The following is a 20154-nucleotide window of genomic DNA, read 5'->3' on the forward strand; positions in this document are numbered from 1 at the left end:
AAGTGTTTTCTATAAGAAAGTAGATTCAGAACTACAAGCAATTCCTATCATTTTAGGAATTTTAACTTTACTATCTACAAATAAACTGCTTGTGTTTGTACTCCAGTCACATGTTTGAATTTTTCTTCACAGCCAGCTGCTCTGGCTCACATTCGATACCAGGATTGCTGGTGTGCAATTTTGACAGATTTGACCATGGACCCTCCTTAAGGAGCCCTAACCAATGTTAACAGAGGGAACAAAAGAAGCTATTGATATTTTGTCCCCCAGTACCATGGAAAACGAATGAGCTAGGGCCGTGCTATGGAGAACTCCATGACTAGAGGCCTGGGCGGGAATCAAGGCAGCCAAACACCCTGTTCTCCCTGTTTTACCCAAAGGTCAAATCTTGAACGGCACCATTCAAGCCAGAGACCATGGGGGGTGGGGGGCAGTCTCTGGCAGAGGGAGCTTACTAGAGAGTGAGGTATTCTGGAGTTTCCCACTCAAAAATTTTCCTAGGTAAGATAAGCCACTAAGGGAGGTACTGCAATCAAAGGCTGCTGGAGAAACCTAACTAAGGAAAGCTTATCTCTCTCTGAGTACTGTGACTTTTTAACAGCTTTGAAAGTTCCACCCCTAGGACTGTGGCTCCAGGCAAAGTCCTGGAAACTGACTAGTCTTCTGCAGGAGAGGCCTGGTAAATACTGGGAGGGGAACGGTGGGACCAAGGGAACTGAGCCTTGCCTCCTATCAAGGTCAAGGTTTCCTCAATTATTTCTTCTATTAATTCAAGTGGCTTAATAATGATACTGCCATCCTTCTTGCAGGAGACAAAAAAAATGTTATCAGAAAAGGTTTGCTTGCACCTCTAGGGCCTGACTCCCAACACTTGCTGCTAATGCTGTCTACCAAGGGTCAATGAGACCTGAATCAGGAGCCTCCAGGCCCATTGGAAGGGTGCTCAGGGCCAAAGCCCAAGCAGTAATAAAGCTTTGCTTTTATGTAAAGACTGCCCAAAGAAACCTTATAGAGTGAGGGAGCTCATCTGGACAGGATTTGAGTAATCCTAAATTCCTGGGTTGTTAGCATATCAGAATGACAAAAACTTTCCACTGTCCAAAATTCACGGGAACTGACTTGTTCTGTTTGACTACTAACGTCCAACATCTGTGCAAATACAGGACACAAAAACTGCTACAAATTTGCTGCACTCTTTTTTAGGGTGAGTCTGTTTTCCAGTATTGCACTGTGAACGGGGATTTCTCAGTGCTTAGGAAACAAGCTACTTGGTGCCGCTTCTTGACTCAAATCCAAGGTCACCATGGGCTTGTCATTCACTGACTCACAGCCTCAGGGCATCCAATTGTTCTAATAATTAATGATGAACACATACTACACATCAGGCATGGCTCGGGGTTCATGTGTGCTGTTTGAAACTCACAGAAACCCCATGAAGGCGATATCATCCTCCACTTGACTGGGGAGTCCAGAGAGATCAAGTAACTGGCCCAAGGTCAAACAGCGGGGCATGGGCTGGGAGACAGCATCAAGGTAATCTGACTCAAGACTATGTTTCTAGAAGATGGATAAGGTAATACCAAAGTAAGGATTTCTTTGTATATCATTTAAATGCTCTTTGTAAGGATCTGAAAACAAGCATTTTTAAAACATCTTTTTAGTTTGGTATAAAGTATGTTACTGTTACTTTGAAAATACAACTCCCTTTGGGTAACTTGGATTCCCCTTTACAAGCTATAAAGAAGACACACATTTTTAGACTCCTTCACAGGGGCCCAGCCTTCTGGTGAGCACGGCCACTTTTTGGTGTTATCACTGATAACTAGCTTTCTTCATGTATCCCTGACCCTATTCCTCAAATAGTCATTTATATACCACTATTATAATAACATATTATAATAAAAAGTTGAATGCAGGGGTTAGGGGCACCAATCTGCCCCCTCCTACGCGCAGTTGAAAATCCACATATAACTTCTAACTCCCTCAAACCGTAACTGTCCTTGGTATCTGAGGGGTATTGGTGTGGGGCTGGGCAGGGGGAGTTGGTTCCAGTACCCCTTGTGGATATAAAAGTCCCCTATGTAAGTGTCATAGATCATTTCACACAGTTTAGCTTCCACATCCATGAACTCCCAATTGCAGATCAAAAATGGTCCATACAAGTATTTATTGAAAAGAAACCCATGTATATGTGGATCTGCACAGTTTAAACCTATATTGTCCAAGGGCCAACTGTGTGTTACACAGACATTATACACAGTATAAATATGACAAAATAGTGAGTGCTGTATTTATGTCTGTTCCCCTTATGAGAACGCAAGCTCCTCAGGAGCTCGTCCTTTGGTGTCTAAGTGCCACATTCATGAGCGATACCACCTGGTCAAAAGCTACTTATTGTGCAAGACCCATACTTTTTACAAAAGGAAGAAATGAAAGAAAGCAAAACAAACAGAAACAGAAGATTGACCATTCATTTTTCAATTTAAAAAGTACCTTCAGATTCAGAGGCACAGGCTGAATAGGTATTTTGCATTCAGTTTGTCTTTTAAAGTAAGTGGAAAAGAAGTTTGCTTCCAACCATGATGGTAGTAGATGAGCCTTTCCAACCTAGATAATCATGATACTAGACAAATTATCTGAGGCAGCTGTTTTCAGACACATTAGCCAACTGGCAGCACAAGAGTAAAATTCCTGAGAGAGAAAACACACATGATGAATAAGGCCTCTGACTGCCCTGGTTTTCTGGCTGGGAGGCACCTTCAGAGGCATGAAAGGTAGAACCCAAGTAAGGCTCAGTATTCTGACACAGGAAGTCAGACTGAAGTTCAGGGTGGCTGACATGGCTGGAGTTTGTGGAAAGGAGCCCAGCAGAGAAGGAGCCTCAAAAATGTCCATAAGAGTCTCACTGAGCCACTCCTCAAATAATAGGCTCTACGTGCAGTGGGCCGGGTGAAACTTCACAAAACCTGGCGCTAAACGATGCCTGGGCAGCTAAGACTTTATCAGCACTGTAACAGTCATTCAGAGACGAAGGAGTTCTGACAGCAAGAATGGAGAGATTTTCTGGCTACTTAGTGACTTAGCAGGCAGGTATTGCATACAGAATGGGTATGCGATACAAAGGGATGATTGACTTCCTGGTGGGATGGAGCAGAATGGTGAGAGATTTTAGAATGCTATTCAGAACACAGCAGAATTTAAAGCTTATGAATTGTTTACTTTTGGAATCTTCCATTTAATATATTCAGACCACATTTGACCATGGGTGACTGAAAGCACAGAAAGCATACACCACAGATACTGGGGCACTGCTGTAGTGGAACTACCCACTGGAACAAAATTCAGGTCTCTAAAGGAACCTACATAATCTGGAGGCACAGTTACATAGTATCCACCAGTGCAGCATGTGTTTGAAATTATAAGCCATCTGAAGGGGAATGTGACTCCTGCTCAGGGAGGAAAAAAATTAGCCAACAGAAAACAACACTGAGATGAGCTCCATGTGGAAATTAAGGAAAAGAACTTTAAAGCAGCTATTATAACTATATCCAAGGGCCATAAAAGGAAATATCATTGGAATGACTATAGGGAAGGAAATCTCATCAGGAAAATACAAAACATAATAAACTGGAAATCCTATCACAAAGAACAAACTTAGAAATAAAAAATTATACTGGATCCAAACCCATAGAATGTAAAACACCAAGAGTGAACCCCACGTAAACTACAGATTTTGGGTGCTAATAATGTGTCCATAAAGGTTCATCATTTGTAACAAATGAACTGCTCCGGCCAGGATGCGGATAATGGGGGAGGCTGTCTATGTATGGAGGCCAGGGGTGTATGATAAATCTCTGTACCTTTCCCTCAACTTTGCTGTGAGCCTTAAACTGCTCTAAACAAATAAAGTCTAAATTTATTGAGCAAAAGGAAAAAGGGGCTCCTGGACATGAACAACAGGGTGGTGATTTCTTGGGGAGGCAGTATAAGGGGACTAAATGGTAGTGGAAAAATACAATAAAGTTTAAATGAAAAATGGCAACAAAATGTACTGGGTGAAAAAAAACCCAGCAGATTGTTGATGGCAGAAGAGTCAGGGAACTTGAAAAAAGATCAGTAGAAACTATTCATTTTGAGAATGAAGAGAGGTTTAAAAAAACCCTGAACAAAATCTCCATGATCTGTGAGACAATATCAAACTGCCCCTATATGTGATCTGTGTCTCAGAAGGAGAGGTGAAAGAATAAAAAATAAAATAAAAGTTATGCCAAAATTTTCTCCAAATTTGAGACAAATTAACTTACACAACCAAGAAGCTTGACAAACAATGAGAAAGATAAATACAGAGAACACACACCTTGGCTTCAACTGCTAAACAGAAGAAATTTTTGAAAGAAGGCAGAGAGAAAAAATGACCCGGCATGTAAGAGGAAAAAAATAACAGATGTTGGTGGCCTTGTGAGGAACAACAGATACAGAAAAACAGAGTAACATCTTTAAAGGATGGAACTAAAGATCTGTTAACCTAGAAGTTCATGTCTAGTAAATACTACCTGCAATACTAAAGACAAAAATACATATTTCAATGAAAAGAAACAAATTGTGGTGAGCAGATTTACACTAACGAGAAATGGCAAAGGAAGTCCTTCAGCCTGAGAGTAGTTAACACTGGATGGACACTGGATTTCTAAGTAGGAATGAAGAGTACAAGACATAAAAACTATGTGGGTAAATATAAAAGATGATGATGGTTCCAGGCATTGAGTTTAATACTGCACTGTGGAGTTTATGACAATATGTATATGTATGCATATCAATCAACACAGCACAAAATATGGTTGTGAGTAAGTGGCACGATCCCGTTTCGAGGTTCCGACATATTTTTTTAAGTGCCATGGTATTAACTCTAAGGAGGGTGTTACAAGTTAAGATGTCTGTTGCAATTCCAAAAGCAACCACAAGATAATGCCAAGATGTGCTGTTGAAAATCCAACTGCGGAATCAAAATAGCACACACACATGCACGCATGTGCATACATGCACACACACATGTGCATGCACATACATGTGCACCCACGCACTTTAACCCAAAAGGCGGCTGGAAAGGAGGAAGAGAGGATTGATAAACAAATGGGGCAAACAGGGAACAGATGACAAAATGGTAAACTCAGGCCCAACTGTACCAATAATCATATTAAATATAAATAAATGAAATGCTCTAGTTAAAAGTCATAAAAACTAGATAAAATAAGACACACCTATATCCTTTCTACCAGAGATATGCTTTAAAAAAGAGAAGTGGCCAAATCCACAATGTAAAGATTTTTAATTTCCCTCTCTCAGTAAACTGATTAAAAAATTGACAAAAAACTTAATAAGAATATAGAAGATCTGAAGGACACTAGCAACCACTTTAATTAAATGTGAAACTGCTCCCATCTGGTATCTGAACAATACACATAAAATAAATGTCGAATTTCAAAAGATTATAATGTATGTTCTCCAAATAATAGAGTTAATTTATAAACCAATAACAATAAAACATCTAGGGAAAACACATTTTTAGACTTCAAACTACCCATGAATCAAAGCAGAAATCACAAGGAGAATTTTGAAATATTAAAAAAAATAATAGTGAAAACACAACATATCAAAGCAGAAATCACAAGGAGAATTTTGAATTATTAAAAAAAAATAATAGTGAAAACACAACATATCAAAATGTGGGATGCAATAAATAGTAATGGAAAAAATAAAATAAAATGAAAAAATGTAAATGTGCAGGATGCAGCTAAAGCTGCTTACAAGGAAATTTTTACATTTAAGGCACTCATATTAGAAAATAAGAAGGATTTAAAAATCAGTGATCTGATTTCTCCACCTTAAAACCTTACAAGACTAGAACAAATTGAGCAAATTAAACCCACAGCAGAATGAAAGAAGTGATAAAGATTAGAAATCAATGAAATATGAACAAGTAGAATTTAAGAAGTCAAAGTTGCTTCTTTGAAAAAAAAAATGAATGAAATCCATAATTAGTAAGAAAGACCTTAATTGACTAGCACACATATAGTTCCTTTACAAAACTTTCCAGATTTGAACTATTGTATAATTCACAATTTTAGATTTTAGAAGGTTCTGTTGTGTATCTATTGTATATTATATAATACCCTCAGTGAGGTTAGGGTAGCAACCTACAATCAAATACATTGATATTTTTATAGATAAATGTATAAATATTCACTTTTAGGAGAGAGCTATAAAAAGCCTTTTCTCAATTCAGGTCAGGTTTTGTTGGCAAAAATTAAAATGAAAGGAATATTAGAGATGTGTTTTTTAAATTTCTGCAATGCACAACTACTACTATGGATTTATAATAAATTGATCACTTCTTTTTATAGATAGATCTTCTATGTCCCTAACTGTATGACAATGTCCTATTCCTTAATCTTCAGGGATGACTTCCTTAGCTTAAGATCACAAAATAAATTTTTTCCTCTTACAGCTCCCATGAACCTAGAGGGTCAGATTATTTAGTAAATCTAACGACCTTTGCCTAGATTTCAAAAGAGGACATTAGACTTGCAAGAGATTGGGCTCTTGGCCAAAGATGACGGCAACTTCAGGGAAGGAAGTATACTCTCTTCCAACATACAATTTTATAATCAAATAACAAAATCATCCAATTTTCAAACACACAATAGTACATAGCGAAATATATATAAAACTGAAAATATCCTTGGAATTCCATACACCTAGCATTTGTACTTTCCGTTTTAAAATTCCATTTTTGTTAGGCAAATAACAAAATTCCATTTTGGTATTCCAATTCCATGGAATATATTTTAAGTCAAGAATGAAAAAAGCTTAAATCATATTTCTAAAAGTACTTTCCTGTCTTATTTCAAATAATCTTAGCTGGAAATTTATCAGCCCAATTCTCTAATAAGTATCTCAAACTGTAGGGAAACCCACTTTTACAAACCTAACATTTGATTCTCAGGAAGACCACAACAGGAAGAACAGTAATGGAACAGCATCAACAGTAATAAGTGTAGAGATTTCCTTTAAAGCCCATGCAATACTCCTATCGATGCTACCTGGAGCCATGCATGCATTAAATCAGATGTATGTACTTACTATTACTGCTACTGCTGTCATTCCTAAGGGAGTTGGCTGCAACAGGGGGTAACATAAATGGTTTTGTGACACTGACTCTGGAATCTAAATAGAAAGCAATAATGTGTCAGTGTTGCATGGTGACTTACAGAAACCACAGAGTCCCCAGAAGGCTGCGTGCAGCACCAGAGCACTTATCAGGTCCACTTCCCAAATCTAGATTACTCCGATCCTCCTTATTTTGTACTAGGTCTTACTGTTCTATTTTTACTAAGAAATTCACCAGTCACCTTACAGAACAAAGATCCATTGCCCATACAGGCTAGTAAATGTAAAAAACATGAATTGTTCATACTTGGTCATTTTTTAAAAAGGCAATGTCATTAAGATTTTGTATTATAGGGACCCTAGAAAAGGGGGTTGGGGAGAAAAAGTCTTAACACAGTGTAACAAGTGAAGATCAGAATTCATAACTCAGACCCTTTGGGAAAGGATTTTAGAAAGGGACATTAAGAAGATGGGAGGTAAAGAATAACGTGACTGTACTCTATTGACAAATATCAGATAAGAAAAATTTGAGTAACTATTTGTTTACTGTTGACTCACACACAATTCTTTAATTTGAAAATAATGAGTATCTCTTTGATTTGGAAAACACATCTACAAACCATTAATTTCTTTTATGGTCTTGATAATTTGCTTTTTCCTTGGACATAGCACACACATCTTTATCTAATTACATATATTTGACTCAGAGGTAGGTTCTTATGTACACATAGGAGACTCAAGTTTGATTTTTACATTTAAATTAGAAGTGCTTAGATGTCTTACCTTCTCCAGGACTTAATGTAGAGGAAACCGCACATTCACTAGTTTTAGGTGGCACCATCTCCAAGTGCTTGAAGGCATCGATGGATCTATTAAAAATTCTAAAGAATTCTTCAGGAGTAAACAGCCTGGGTTCTAGGCTCTTAGATGATTTTTTTACATTCTAGAAGAAGAAAAAACAGAATTATATTTTTCAAAGAGTCTCCAGATTCAACTGTCAAAGTAAAAGGCTATGTCCTTCAAAGATTCAAGGAAAACCACCACGGTTAGAAGACTGTTTTGACATACATTTACCCAAACTGGTACAGAGGGATAGTGATCCCACTCAGCTCAGTCTGAGGCTCATGCCAGATAAAAGGAACACTGTGGGCAGTAGGGATGAGTAAGGTGAATTCAACATCATAACAATGAAATAATCCTAACGACATATTAAAGGCACTGCTCTTTAAAGGTGCTCATTATAATCATGATTCCTCACTTAAAAAAATAAACCTCCATTACACATCCTCCAAATAGCCAAAAAGTAAAAGTCTGTTGATGCTAAATACTGGCAAGAATATGAATGGGGCTAAGGGGACTCTTATGCACTGATGGAATGATGCAAATTGGCACATTTTATATGATCTAGTAAAGTTGAACATGTGCCCCTCTTGTGACCCAGAAATTCCACTCCTAGGTAAACACTCAAGTGAAGCTTTTGCATTTATGCATCATGAGATGAATAAGAAAGTTCCTACCAATAGTGTTTATAAATGCCTGTATCAACCAACAGGAGAGTCGTTTAAACAATAGTGGTATGCTGAATCAGTGGAATACTATATAAGCAGTGAAAAATTAACCATAGCTATATGCATCAAAGTGCATAAATCATATCAACATAATGCTGAGTGAAAGAAGTCACAAAATAATAAATAGTGTGATTAATTTTTAAAGTCCCCCAAAGCAAATCTAAGCTATATTTTAGGAATTGAGAAATGCATGATTATCTATAAAGAAAATCTGGCAATAATAAGAGTTAATACTTGACTGACTAACAAACAAGCAAGCAAAATATAACCAGATACATTGAAATAAAGAATAAACTGACAGTCACCAAAGGATGGGGGAGGGAGATAGTGGCAGAAAAGGGAGGAAGGGTTGTCAGGAACATGTCAAAAGGACATATGGACAAAGCCAAAGGGGGGTAGGATCGAGGGTGAAGGGTGGGCATGGCTGGGGTGGAGGGGAGTGGTGTGGAGGGAAATGGAGACAACTTAGACAGCTGAGACAAATGAAGACAACTTTTTTATTGAACAACAATAAAAAAGAGTTAACACTTAAATAGCACTTACTATGTATCTCTCTAAGTGCTTCTCATGTAATTTACTCAATCTCTACAACAACTGAGAAATAACACCTGAATGAATCTGCTGGGTTCCAGCCACAGTGTCATGACCACTAAATGCACGTTCTTTGCTGTTCAGAATGCTCTTCCTGGTATCCCCATTCACAGAACACCTACCTCATCTTTCCATCTCCAAAGCATACTATTTCCTTCATGACACCTCACCTGATAGACCCTACTTTTTGTGACCTTTACTTCTTATCAGTGCCATCAGCAGCCCATTTATGCTGAGATGATATAAAAAGAGATGTTAATGCTAAGATGTCATTGAGTGTAAGATACATTCTGACTCAGAAACTGGAAGTGAATAAACATGGGGATCAGCTTATTGGCCTGATAAGAATTCTGAGATCGGAGAACACAAATGGGACCAATGTTGGGTCTTACATGGCAACTGGACTTTTGATGAGGAGGAAGTATTTGAGTGTTATGGCACAGAATCATTATTTAAAATCTTAGGTTTAGACTTCTAAAGGGCCTGTAGGCTAAACCTTGGCTTGTGAACTGCATGCGGAAGCAAGTCTCCCAAGACCTATTCTGTTATAGAAACAATGTTATAAAATCATCATAATAAAAATATCTATTGACATTCCTTTTGCCAGACACAAAGCTAAAGTACTCGTCACAAATCATCTAATGTAAACTCTATGAGTTGGATTATTGTCCCATTTTAAGCATAAAGAACGTGAGCCCAGAGGGGTGAAGTTCGCTATGCTAACCAGTGACGGCATCAGGGTTTGAATTCCAACCCCTTGTTCCGTACCTGCTCCCAGTGGTATAGTGCCTCCTCTATATGCTTAGAAGCCAAATCACTGTCATGCCCACATTCTGAAGTTTGTAACAACTAGTCATAAAACGACTTGGAGATGCTAAAATGTGCTTCTCTGCTATGAAATGATTACTGTGGATAAGAGGTCCAGTTTAAGGGTTCATTATACACAATTTTTCATTTAAAGGCAAATAAACATTTGTAACCTAGTGGGAAAGGTATGAGAATTTCATTCACATAGGAAATAAAGTTAGGGCTGTTTTTCTATTATCATGTAAGTCAATTTTTACATTAAATGACAACTTTTAAGTCAATGTACATTTCAACATTGAGGCATAACTACAAACATCTATTACTGTGCTCATTTTTCAAAATATACTTAAATTACAAATCTATACATTAAAAATCACACAGATAGAGATGCCCATCCACTACCACAATCGATATAGATTTTAGAGAAGAGTAGTAAAAACCAATCCCAGTGAATACCAGATTACCTCAAATGGGTGTCCTTCCATGCACTCCACAAGGTCATCCACTATTTTCACAAGTTTGTCTATGATAGAATAGTTACTCAAGCCTTCAGAAATATTTGAAAATTTGTCCAGAAGATCAGTCAAGCTGACTGACAGTTGTTCCACCATTTCACTTATCCAACAATGACTAGGCTGCAAGAAATTGAAAGAAAGGAAGATAAAGCATCCTTTTTATTATTTTTTCTCGATGAGGTCTTTTTTCCATTGCTTTTTAGAGAGAGAGGAAGAGAGAGAGAGAGAAACATCAATTGGTTGCCCCCCATATGCATCAGGACCAGAGACTGGGGATCAAACCTGCAACCTAGGTAAGTGCCCGGACCAGGAATCAACCCTCAACCTCTCTATTTTTGAATGAAGCTCCAACCACCTGAGCCACACTGGCCAGGGGCAAACATGTGTTTTAAATGCAGCAAATTTCAAAGATGTCAATGCTGCAGTCATCAACAGCAGACCTTGTCTGACCAGGTCAGTTCTTCTGTTTAATTCAGACCTAACATCTGTTTCAAAATTTACAAATGCACATAGATTAGAGAAAAGCATTGCTGGTTAAGATTTTGCTCTTTCCTGGAAGTAAATTAAGATGAGATAGAGCCAACTCTTACTCTTGACAAAGTTCAGATATTAATGGAACTTAATGCCATGGAAAAATATTCATTCTGCATTCAATATGTTCTTAAAAGAGCTTTAGGCACAGAAGAACTTAAAAAAAATTATCGTGAGAGACAGTCCTAGCCCTCAAGGAACTTTCAGTCTTTTGGTGAATTGGAATATCAAATAATAGTAGCTGCCACCCTGGCTGGTGTGGCTCAGTGGATTGAGTGCAGGATTTGAACCAGAGAGTGACCAGTTCGATTCCCAGTCAGGGCACATGTTTGGGTTGCTGTCCAGGTCCCCAGTGGGGGCCACATGGGAGGCAACCACACATTGATGTTTCCTTCTCTTTCTCCCCTTTCCCCTATCTCTAAAAATAAATAAATAAAATCTTAAAAAAATAATAGCTGATTTTCTAAAGTGTTTGATAAATTTCAGTCCCTCTCAATAGATACATTTATGTGGGTGTTAAAATGAAAAGAAAAAGAGAAACAGCTAGGCAGAAATGTGGTCTAAGGAGAAGTACTTTGCCTTAGTGGAAGGACTAATTACATAATTTGGGGGGCCAGGGCAAAATTTAATGTATTCATTGTTCAAAAATTTGTTCAAATAATGATTAAAAATTTCAAGATGGTGACAGAATAGCATTAAACCAAGCACAGAGCCCTGACCACTGGTTAGAAGCTCACTCAAGCCTTGCAGTCAGGTATAACTGGGTTCAATCCAGCTGAGAGACTCCAGGTAAGTTATGTAAACTCTCTCAACCTCAATTTGCCCATTTATAGAATGGGACTAATGGAAGAAGGCAGTTGTGAGGTGATGATGTATATAATTTGAATGTAACTTTCATGGGGGCAGAATTTTTATAAAATCTTGTTCCCCATGGTGTCCCTAGGGCCTGGAATAGTGCCTGGTATATGGAAGTTGCTCAGAAAGTATTTGCTGAACTGTTGTATGAGTGAATGAAAAAATAAATGAGAAAAAATACAACAGGGGCTACAAATTTGGTGAAGGACCAGATGGTACATATTTTAGGCTTTGCATGCCAAGAGGCAAAAATCAAGGCTGTTATGCTGGTAGGTTTACACAATAGAAAGCAAAGGTCCACTGCAAAATGTTTATCACAAAAGTAAAAATTTAATAACTGACTATGATTTCTTTTGCATAATAACAGAATTTAATTTCTTTTATAATTTGGATGTACCAAAAATAAGAAAGAAATTCTTTATTTTTGGTCAATATTTTGCTTAGTTGGGGTTCAAAGTCAGCACTTGCTGTCATCATTCAGACTACAAATGTTCTTCTATAAAAACCACTATAAACACCAATCTCAGCCAACCAGCCATGCACGATCAAGCAGCAGACTGGATCTAGCCTACGGGGCGTTGCTGCTGACCTATAAATGGCTATAGATAAATAAAGGTTTGGATTATTAGGAAAAACTTCTTAGTATATTAAAACAGCTTTTAATATTAAAAAATAATATGATGTTATTTAAAATTAATATTGGTCATGAATTCATGTACTTCATGCATTTTAAGATTATCTTTTCTATAAGTAGAGTCTCTGATTTCTTTTTTTAACTCTGCTAAAATATTACAGTGAGAAAAATAAGACGCTTATTAGAGATAACTAAAATTGAGTTGGCTAATTAAAATCCTAAATAATTTAATACACCGTCTACTGTACTAGAATCATAAAGAGTAACTAATGCCATGCAAAATGAATCAGACCACTACACTTTAGTTTTCTACTTACCAGCAAAATATCTCTTTGGAGGGAAAGTCAATTAATTTGTTTACTTTAAATTACACAAGGGGGCCATTTTAGAGTCATTTAACAGAACAATTTTAATTAATATAATAGAGCCAAAAAAGAACAGATAGGTTCTTATCTACAGATAGGTAAGCTCCAATGCCTGGAAGCATTAAATGTCATTCTAAACTTTTATGATTGGGTGGCTGGGTTGGAAGGTAAAGGGATTGAGTGAAAAATAGAAAAAAAGATTAAAAACTCATGGATAAGGTCAACAGTGTGGTGATTGCTGGGGTGGGGTGGGCTGCGGAGAAGGGTCTACAGCAGACGCTAAGGGGTGATGGAGGCAGACTTGACCTGGGGTGGTGAACATATACCACAGCGTACAGATGATGTGTCCTAGAATTGGGCACCTGAAACCTGTATGAGTTGGTTAATCAGTGTCACCCCAATGAACTCAAGAAAAAGCAAAAAACAAAACAAAAACAAAAGCACAAAGCTAATGTGAGATCACATTAGCATGTCCTGACCCCCCTCTGCCTCCTCTGTAGTGCGTCCCTTTGGACTGTCCCAGCTCAGTCTGATTGCAGTCGGTCTGCAAAGACCGGTAATTCTACCCCTTCAAAGTCTCTCTGATCCGGGCCTCATTCTGCCTGTTTTAGGGCTAGATCACAACCCCCTTTCCTTTCTCACTCCCATTGCAAAACAAAAAATAAGTGAAAACAAACAAACCCCCAAACTTTCAGGATTGTTGGCTCTGGCTTCATTTAAGTAGAATAAACAAACACTCAATGTGAATTAATTCAATTAGGCCAGTTCATTCAACTCATCAACCAAGTTCTTAAAGACTATATGTTTCCAAAATAAGTTCAGAATGGATCGTTTGTTTCATTAAATCATCACTTATCTCAAGCACCTGCAAGCTCATATTTAAATCATTTACAAGTCTCTTTCCAAGCTTGCCTTTCCTTTGGGACTGAATTGCTCTCCAGGTTTCTCTCCATTTAGGCTGTAACAATTGCTTTTATATAGGCGCCCTATCAGCCAGGGCACATTTCCTAGAATATGGAATACAGCACACACACAACACAAATACAGTTTGGATAGTATTTACATGGTAGAAAAGTCTTTATCAATTAGTTCAGTCCACTGTAACTGCCATTTTTTCTGGAGCAGAATCCACATATGAATGTCTTCAGACTTTTTCCCTGCTCCATTCTCTGAATGTGTTTGCTGTCCTCTTGGACCTACTGACATGTAGGGACCAAAATTATATTCCCTTGCTTTAAATTGAACCAAGGCACTCCTTTTGTTACTATGGTCTTTGCCTTAAGTGAACAGATTCCTTTTTTTTTTCTTGTGGTTAAAATAAAAAAATACTTTGTTTATATGTTATCTTATTTTTAAACTGGGGAATGATGATGCCCACTGACACTTCTGTTTATTTTCAGTGGAACTGCATGTTTACATGCTACATTCAAGTTCTTATTTAGCTGTCCCTGTGCCCTCACTGCCACCCACCCTGCCACTTTCAGACACCCAAGCAACAGTGCAAGCAGTCAACTTTTTCTAGTAAAGTGTCAACCATAAACCTGCAGTTTCTTACAGTTAAATAATGGAATTCCTATGATCTAAGCCTGCCCTGATATCTGTCCTTTTAAAGTAATGAACAGTACCTTGATAGCTGATAAGATATGAACTGGACTACAGTCCTGAAAAATATATTTCTAGAAGTCTTATATTTCAATTATTATTCCTTCTTGCCATAATTTCCTTGGAAAAGAGTGTATAATAAATGAAAAGCTGTATCTTTTCATTAATTTATTTAAATAGTTATACTTTTGCTTTTTAAGACTCTTGGATTTATTCATGACAAAACTGAGGTAAACAAATAATATTGAATATCAGCCAGTTTTGACCTGACTGCCTGCAAGAGAGGTAACCAGTTTTTACTAGAATGTCAAGCAGTCCTGTATTTTCCTTTTAATTAAATATAGTAAATCATTTGCAAAGAGAATAAAACACAGTGAACTAAATATTTCATTTGTGAGATGACAGGAAGCCTTTCTGTTTTTCAACTCTTCCAAGATTGTGATTCAGAAATGGAGATCAAAGGTTATTAAGTTCACAAATGTAAATTTTCTTTGCCTTAATAACAGGCATTATGGTCACTATTACTTATATTTCAGAGACTATTTTATACTTAAATAGTTCTATATAAGTAGGAACTCACAACATTAAAAGAATGTGAGATATAAATAGTGTTCTTTATTTCACCAGTAGAAAAATGTGAAGGATTAGGAAAGTTGATAAAGCCACACAGGATGTCAAAGCAGTAATGGAAAGAGTACGGTTCAAATTCCGGAAATACATATAATTTATTTTATTAACCCACATACATAAAAAGAGAAATGTAGTCCTTGCTTTGAAAAGGAAATGTTGTCTGGATTTTCTTTAACTGCATAGTCTCAATTACTTACCTTCTTTCTTGGTAGCTTCTGACTTATATTTTCCGGATTAATTACAACAGTTCCAGCCAAGACAACACACCCCTGACATTCCTGTGTATTCGTAGCATGTGTCATTCCAGAATGCTAACTAAATAAATGATACTGAATAGATACATCTGACCTGCTAACATGCCCCTACCACTGAAGATTTAATTAAAAACTGTGAACTTCCTAAGGGATTTTAAAGTACCATGAACACCAAATTTATGATTTAACTAAATAATTTTAAAAAATATATAAAACTACTATAATTAAAAGCATTCTAAGCATAACTAGACACATGACTGTTTCTAAAGTTCAACAATGAAAATACGGATGCGCGTTCTACAACTACACATAAGGTTAGAAGAGATGATGTATGAATTTCACAAGATACATGGTATTATCACTTCTGCAGTCTCAGAACTAGTATATTTAAGACCCAGGTTGAACTAAATACTGTGTTTTGAAAACATTGTGGGGACTTGCTAATTCTGGCATGCTTTCTCCTTTCCATCTTTCGGCTTCATTCACGAAACTGTTCGGGTGTTTCAGTTGAAAGAATTTGACACATTTTCTACCAGGCTTAGACACAGAGGAGAGTCTCGAAGGGCAGCCACCATAAGCTTTATGGCAATAGAAGCTGCAAGTGGACAAGACGTATTAGCAGTAAGTCCTCAACACTGTCAATAGGTTCTGAAACTTGGAGCAAAATGACATATAATGAAACCAATTTTACTCTAGGCTAATTGATTTACATTATACACACATATGTGTATATATACATATATATGTATGTATACACACACAAATACATGGATTAATTTGAGAGAGAAAGAGGAAGAGAAACATCAATTTATTGTTTCACTTTTTCATGCATTCAGTGGTTGACCCCTGTATGTGCCCTGACCAGGATCAATTCCATGACCTTGGGGCATCAGGATGATGCTCTACCCAACTGAGCTACCTAGACAGGGCTACCTTTATATTTAACAAAAACGAAGATCCTATGGCATCTCATCAACATTATAATAACAAAACAAAATTGAGTGAAATCATCTTATTCAAGTACCTGCTCTATGACATTTCTTCAGGGATGCACCTGGCACTACTTTCCATGTGGTAGCTATTCCTAGAGATATCAGTGTGCTTCCTCACTGGTATAGCTTCCTCAGTGGACCTAAGGAAGTTTACACTGTGAGAATTCTCTACAAAGGATGGAGGCGAAATATCCATTAGAGATACTGAGGGACAAAAGTCCTGGCTCATAAACTGTGAGGCCTTTGTGGAATATCACAAAGAGTATTTACCCAGTCTTCCAATCCAACTAATCTAATACCAGCATTACTGACCAGCTGGAGTGTTTTTGTTTTCTTTAATATCTGTCAAATCTCCGTCTTGCCAGATTTAGAGGTATCAATGCCCAGGGCACGAAGCCTCCCCGTTCTTTCCTCTTGTGCTTTCAATATTTACCTCCTGGCTGAGCAGTCAAAAGAATCTAGAGCCATATCACCAGAACCACAGCAGTTTAAATCTGGAAAAAACCTGAAGACAACGCGGTCCAGTCACTCCAACACCATAAATGAGAAAACCAAGGCCTAGCAGTGATGTGGTTTGTCCAAGGTTACACAACAAATTTAAGCAGAAATATGAGAAATCAAGACTCCAGAGGACTTGCCTCGTTCTTTCACTAGTGGGTACAGTCAATGCACAAAAGCTACTTTTTCTGCCGGGCCTGTCCTTGCTCTTGTGGTCACCTATCGGGAACAAGGGCACTGGTCCTTAGGCCCGATTGAGAGATCTCTGGGTAACAGAATGGCCCCTTCTGTCTCATTCCTATGAATCCGGAGTCAAGCTGATGAAGACCAATTTCTCTGAGCAGTTGTCACAACCAAATAGCAAGTGTCAATTGCCATGAGTACACTCTTTCCTTCCCTTCTGGTGTTTACACTTAGGGCTAGAAAGCCGACACTCCCCTGCCACTCTCAGACATTCTAGGGGCTGAAATTTCAAACAGTCCAAAAAAGCACTTTGCAAAATATTGTGTGCTCCCAGTTCTAGTGTAGGGTCTCTAAAATCTTAACCCCCTTTTGGATGGGCTGGGTTTTGTCCTGATTTATTTCAGTCCTTTCCCTAAACAAGGAATTTGGGTCTTCAGTGTTCACTTTAGGCACTCTAAGTTTGCATTTTCTTGTTTTAATTAAAGCAATGTAGAAACCTCAATCTGATTAAGATGGTAATCAGCCCAAACACTATAAATATGTGTTTTTCCCAGGAGAGGTCTATAAATGGCCCCTGAGCCAGACACAAAATAGCACAGTGAGGAAGGAACAGCATGGGGAGGGGAGGGCAGCGAAGACAACCTAGAGGCTTGGTTTCCACTCCCAGCTCTGCTAATGCACTTCGTGATTTCAGACAAGTCACGGAATCTGCTCAGCGCTTAGCTCTGTACATCTGTGAAATGAAGGTGTCTGTCCAATCCGTGCCGCCAAAATGGGGGCCGTTACTTGAAATGTGACTAGTATAACTAACTAAATTTTAATTTTGCTTAGCTTTAATTTGTTTCAATTTAAAAATCAGTACTTGATTTGGTGACTGGAAAACTTTTAAGTATGTCTGGAAAAGCTAGGTGTATAAATCTACATTTTCATGAAACTCTAAACATGGAGTAAATATTTCTGATGAAAATTTAGTGTCCACACTAGAATGTGCTGTAGAAGTGAAATACACAGCAAATTTTGAATAATATAAAACAATGTAAAATATTCCATTAATAATTTCATATATTGAAAGGTAAAATAATAGTATTTTGTATACTTTGGACTACATAAAATTTATTATACTTAATTTTACCTGTTCCTTGTAATATTTTTTAATGTAGCTACTAGACAATTTAAGATTACATATGTGGCTTCCATTATACTTCTTATCAGTATGTATATATTTCTGTATACAGTAATGGTATAGATATTCTGTACAGTGCCTTAGTATAATCATGTATTTATTAAGATGGACCCTGTAGTTTAAATACACATAAGAGCCACTTAAAAATACTATTTAACATCACATTTTATTCATTTAACTAACATTTTATACTTACTTCTTTTTAAAAAATAAATACTTATTATATGAGAAGTAGAAGTAGATAATTACAGTGTCTACCTAGCTGACTTCTATTTCTATAGTAAGTACACCGAATCAGAGGGGTAGATCCTCAGGATCTGAACTTACAATTAGTGAACTTGTTCTGTGGTCACAGCTGATTGGACAATAGTGGACCTCTGAGCTAGACGGGCTGATCAGAAAGTCCCCCCCCTAAAACTAATAGTGGTGGTAAGAACTACCAATCCGTTTTCCTGTGGGGTGAAAACTATAACATAAAAATTGGGGAGCACTGGATGAAGTGACAGTCTACCAGTGACTGGAACAGAGGAGACAAGTTCTGCACAGACAACAGAAGGAGGCAGAGACACAGAAGTGGGGAAAGGAAAACCCAGTGGCTTTCAGTCTTAGATGGAGTCCCTTCCTGAAACCTGGCTGCATCTGTGCCCTTGACTGGAATACATCAGTGTTCTTACATAATGGGGCTTTTTGTCATCAAACCTGGGTTCATAACTGTTAGTGAGAAGTGAAGGATTTTCAACAGAAAAGATGGGCTCTTTCAAGGTTTGGAAAATATCATCTAACTGATAAGTACTTTTTGAGTGTCTACGACCTATACGAATGGTGAGAAAGTGCAAAAAACTGAAAAATTCAATCCCTAATCTTTAGATAAATAAAATATAGTAAAAAGAGAAAATATAAAAAAAATAATAATGACAACACCTGACACTTACTGTATGTACACTATACCTCGGAATTTTCGTAACTTAATGCTTTTTCACAGTAACACTTTAAGAGAAATACATAACACGTGTAATTTTTAAATAATTGTATGAGTAATAGATGATCAGATATCCAAAATGAATACTTTCTAGACAAATTCTATAGAAATTTAAAAATAATAAACTAAAAAGTAAGGCCCACAGAGCAGAAACCATGTCAATAGTATTGAGCAGTGCCAAGCAGAGCACAGAGTAGGTGTAATGTCAATTTTTACCGGCCAAATGATACAGGGAGGAGAGCATGGTCTGAACAGTAGGAAATGACTGTGTGAGAAAGAGTGATTTAACTGACACTGGAGGAAATGACCATTAAGAGGCTTCTGGCCCCAGGATATTTCATGATTCTATGGGTAGAATATAGAGGAGGAGACGGAAGGAAGAGGGCATCTCTGGTGTCGGGAAATCACGCTGAACAGTTTCAGAGTTGAGAATAAGCACGGTGACTTTAGAAGGCTGGGACTCATCTGGCTGTGGCGGCGTGTTTGTGCTGGGGAACAATGGGTATTAAGATGAGGTGGTTAGGGTGGGGTAAGGTTGCGGAGAGTCATGAACACCAGATTGTTGAACGCCAGATTCAGGAATCTGACTTTCAGCCTTCAGTCACAGGGAACAATGAAAAAGTTCTCGAATATGGAAATGACGCAATAATAAGTAGTGTGGCAGAAGGCTCAAGGAAGCCACAGTTCCTCCAAATTGCCAGAGGACAACTCTCTCACACCTAAGATCTTCTACAAAATGAATACCTATCTTAAAGCAGAAGATAATAAACTGAGGTGCAGATATTATGTAATGGTGCAGC

At 37.6% G+C, this 20154-nt stretch overlaps 1 protein-coding gene across 2 annotated transcripts in view; it reads right to left on the bottom strand.

The window, feature by feature from the left end:
• KITLG (KIT ligand) overlaps positions 1–20154 on the bottom strand; it is a 93719-nt gene that overhangs the window by 14075 nt on the left and 59490 nt on the right. Inside the window, exons 4-6 of one of the 2 annotated variants that reach the window (XM_037064642.1) lie at positions 10598–10768; positions 7951–8110; positions 7141–7224 (exon numbers count right to left, since the gene is read on the bottom strand). In XM_037064642.1, coding sequence (XP_036920537.1) covers positions 7141–7224; positions 7951–8110; positions 10598–10768 — 415 coding nt within the window. The remainder of the gene's footprint in view (positions 1–7140; positions 7225–7950; positions 8111–10597; positions 10769–20154) is intronic. The other variant, XM_037064643.1, reaches the window with a different exon arrangement.

The sequence above is a fragment of the Sturnira hondurensis genome, unplaced genomic scaffold (genome assembly GCF_014824575.4).
Source record: "Sturnira hondurensis isolate 20B ecotype Veracruz unplaced genomic scaffold, ASM1482457v3 Scaffold0015509, whole genome shotgun sequence".
NCBI lineage: Eukaryota > Metazoa > Chordata > Mammalia > Chiroptera > Phyllostomidae > Sturnira > Sturnira hondurensis.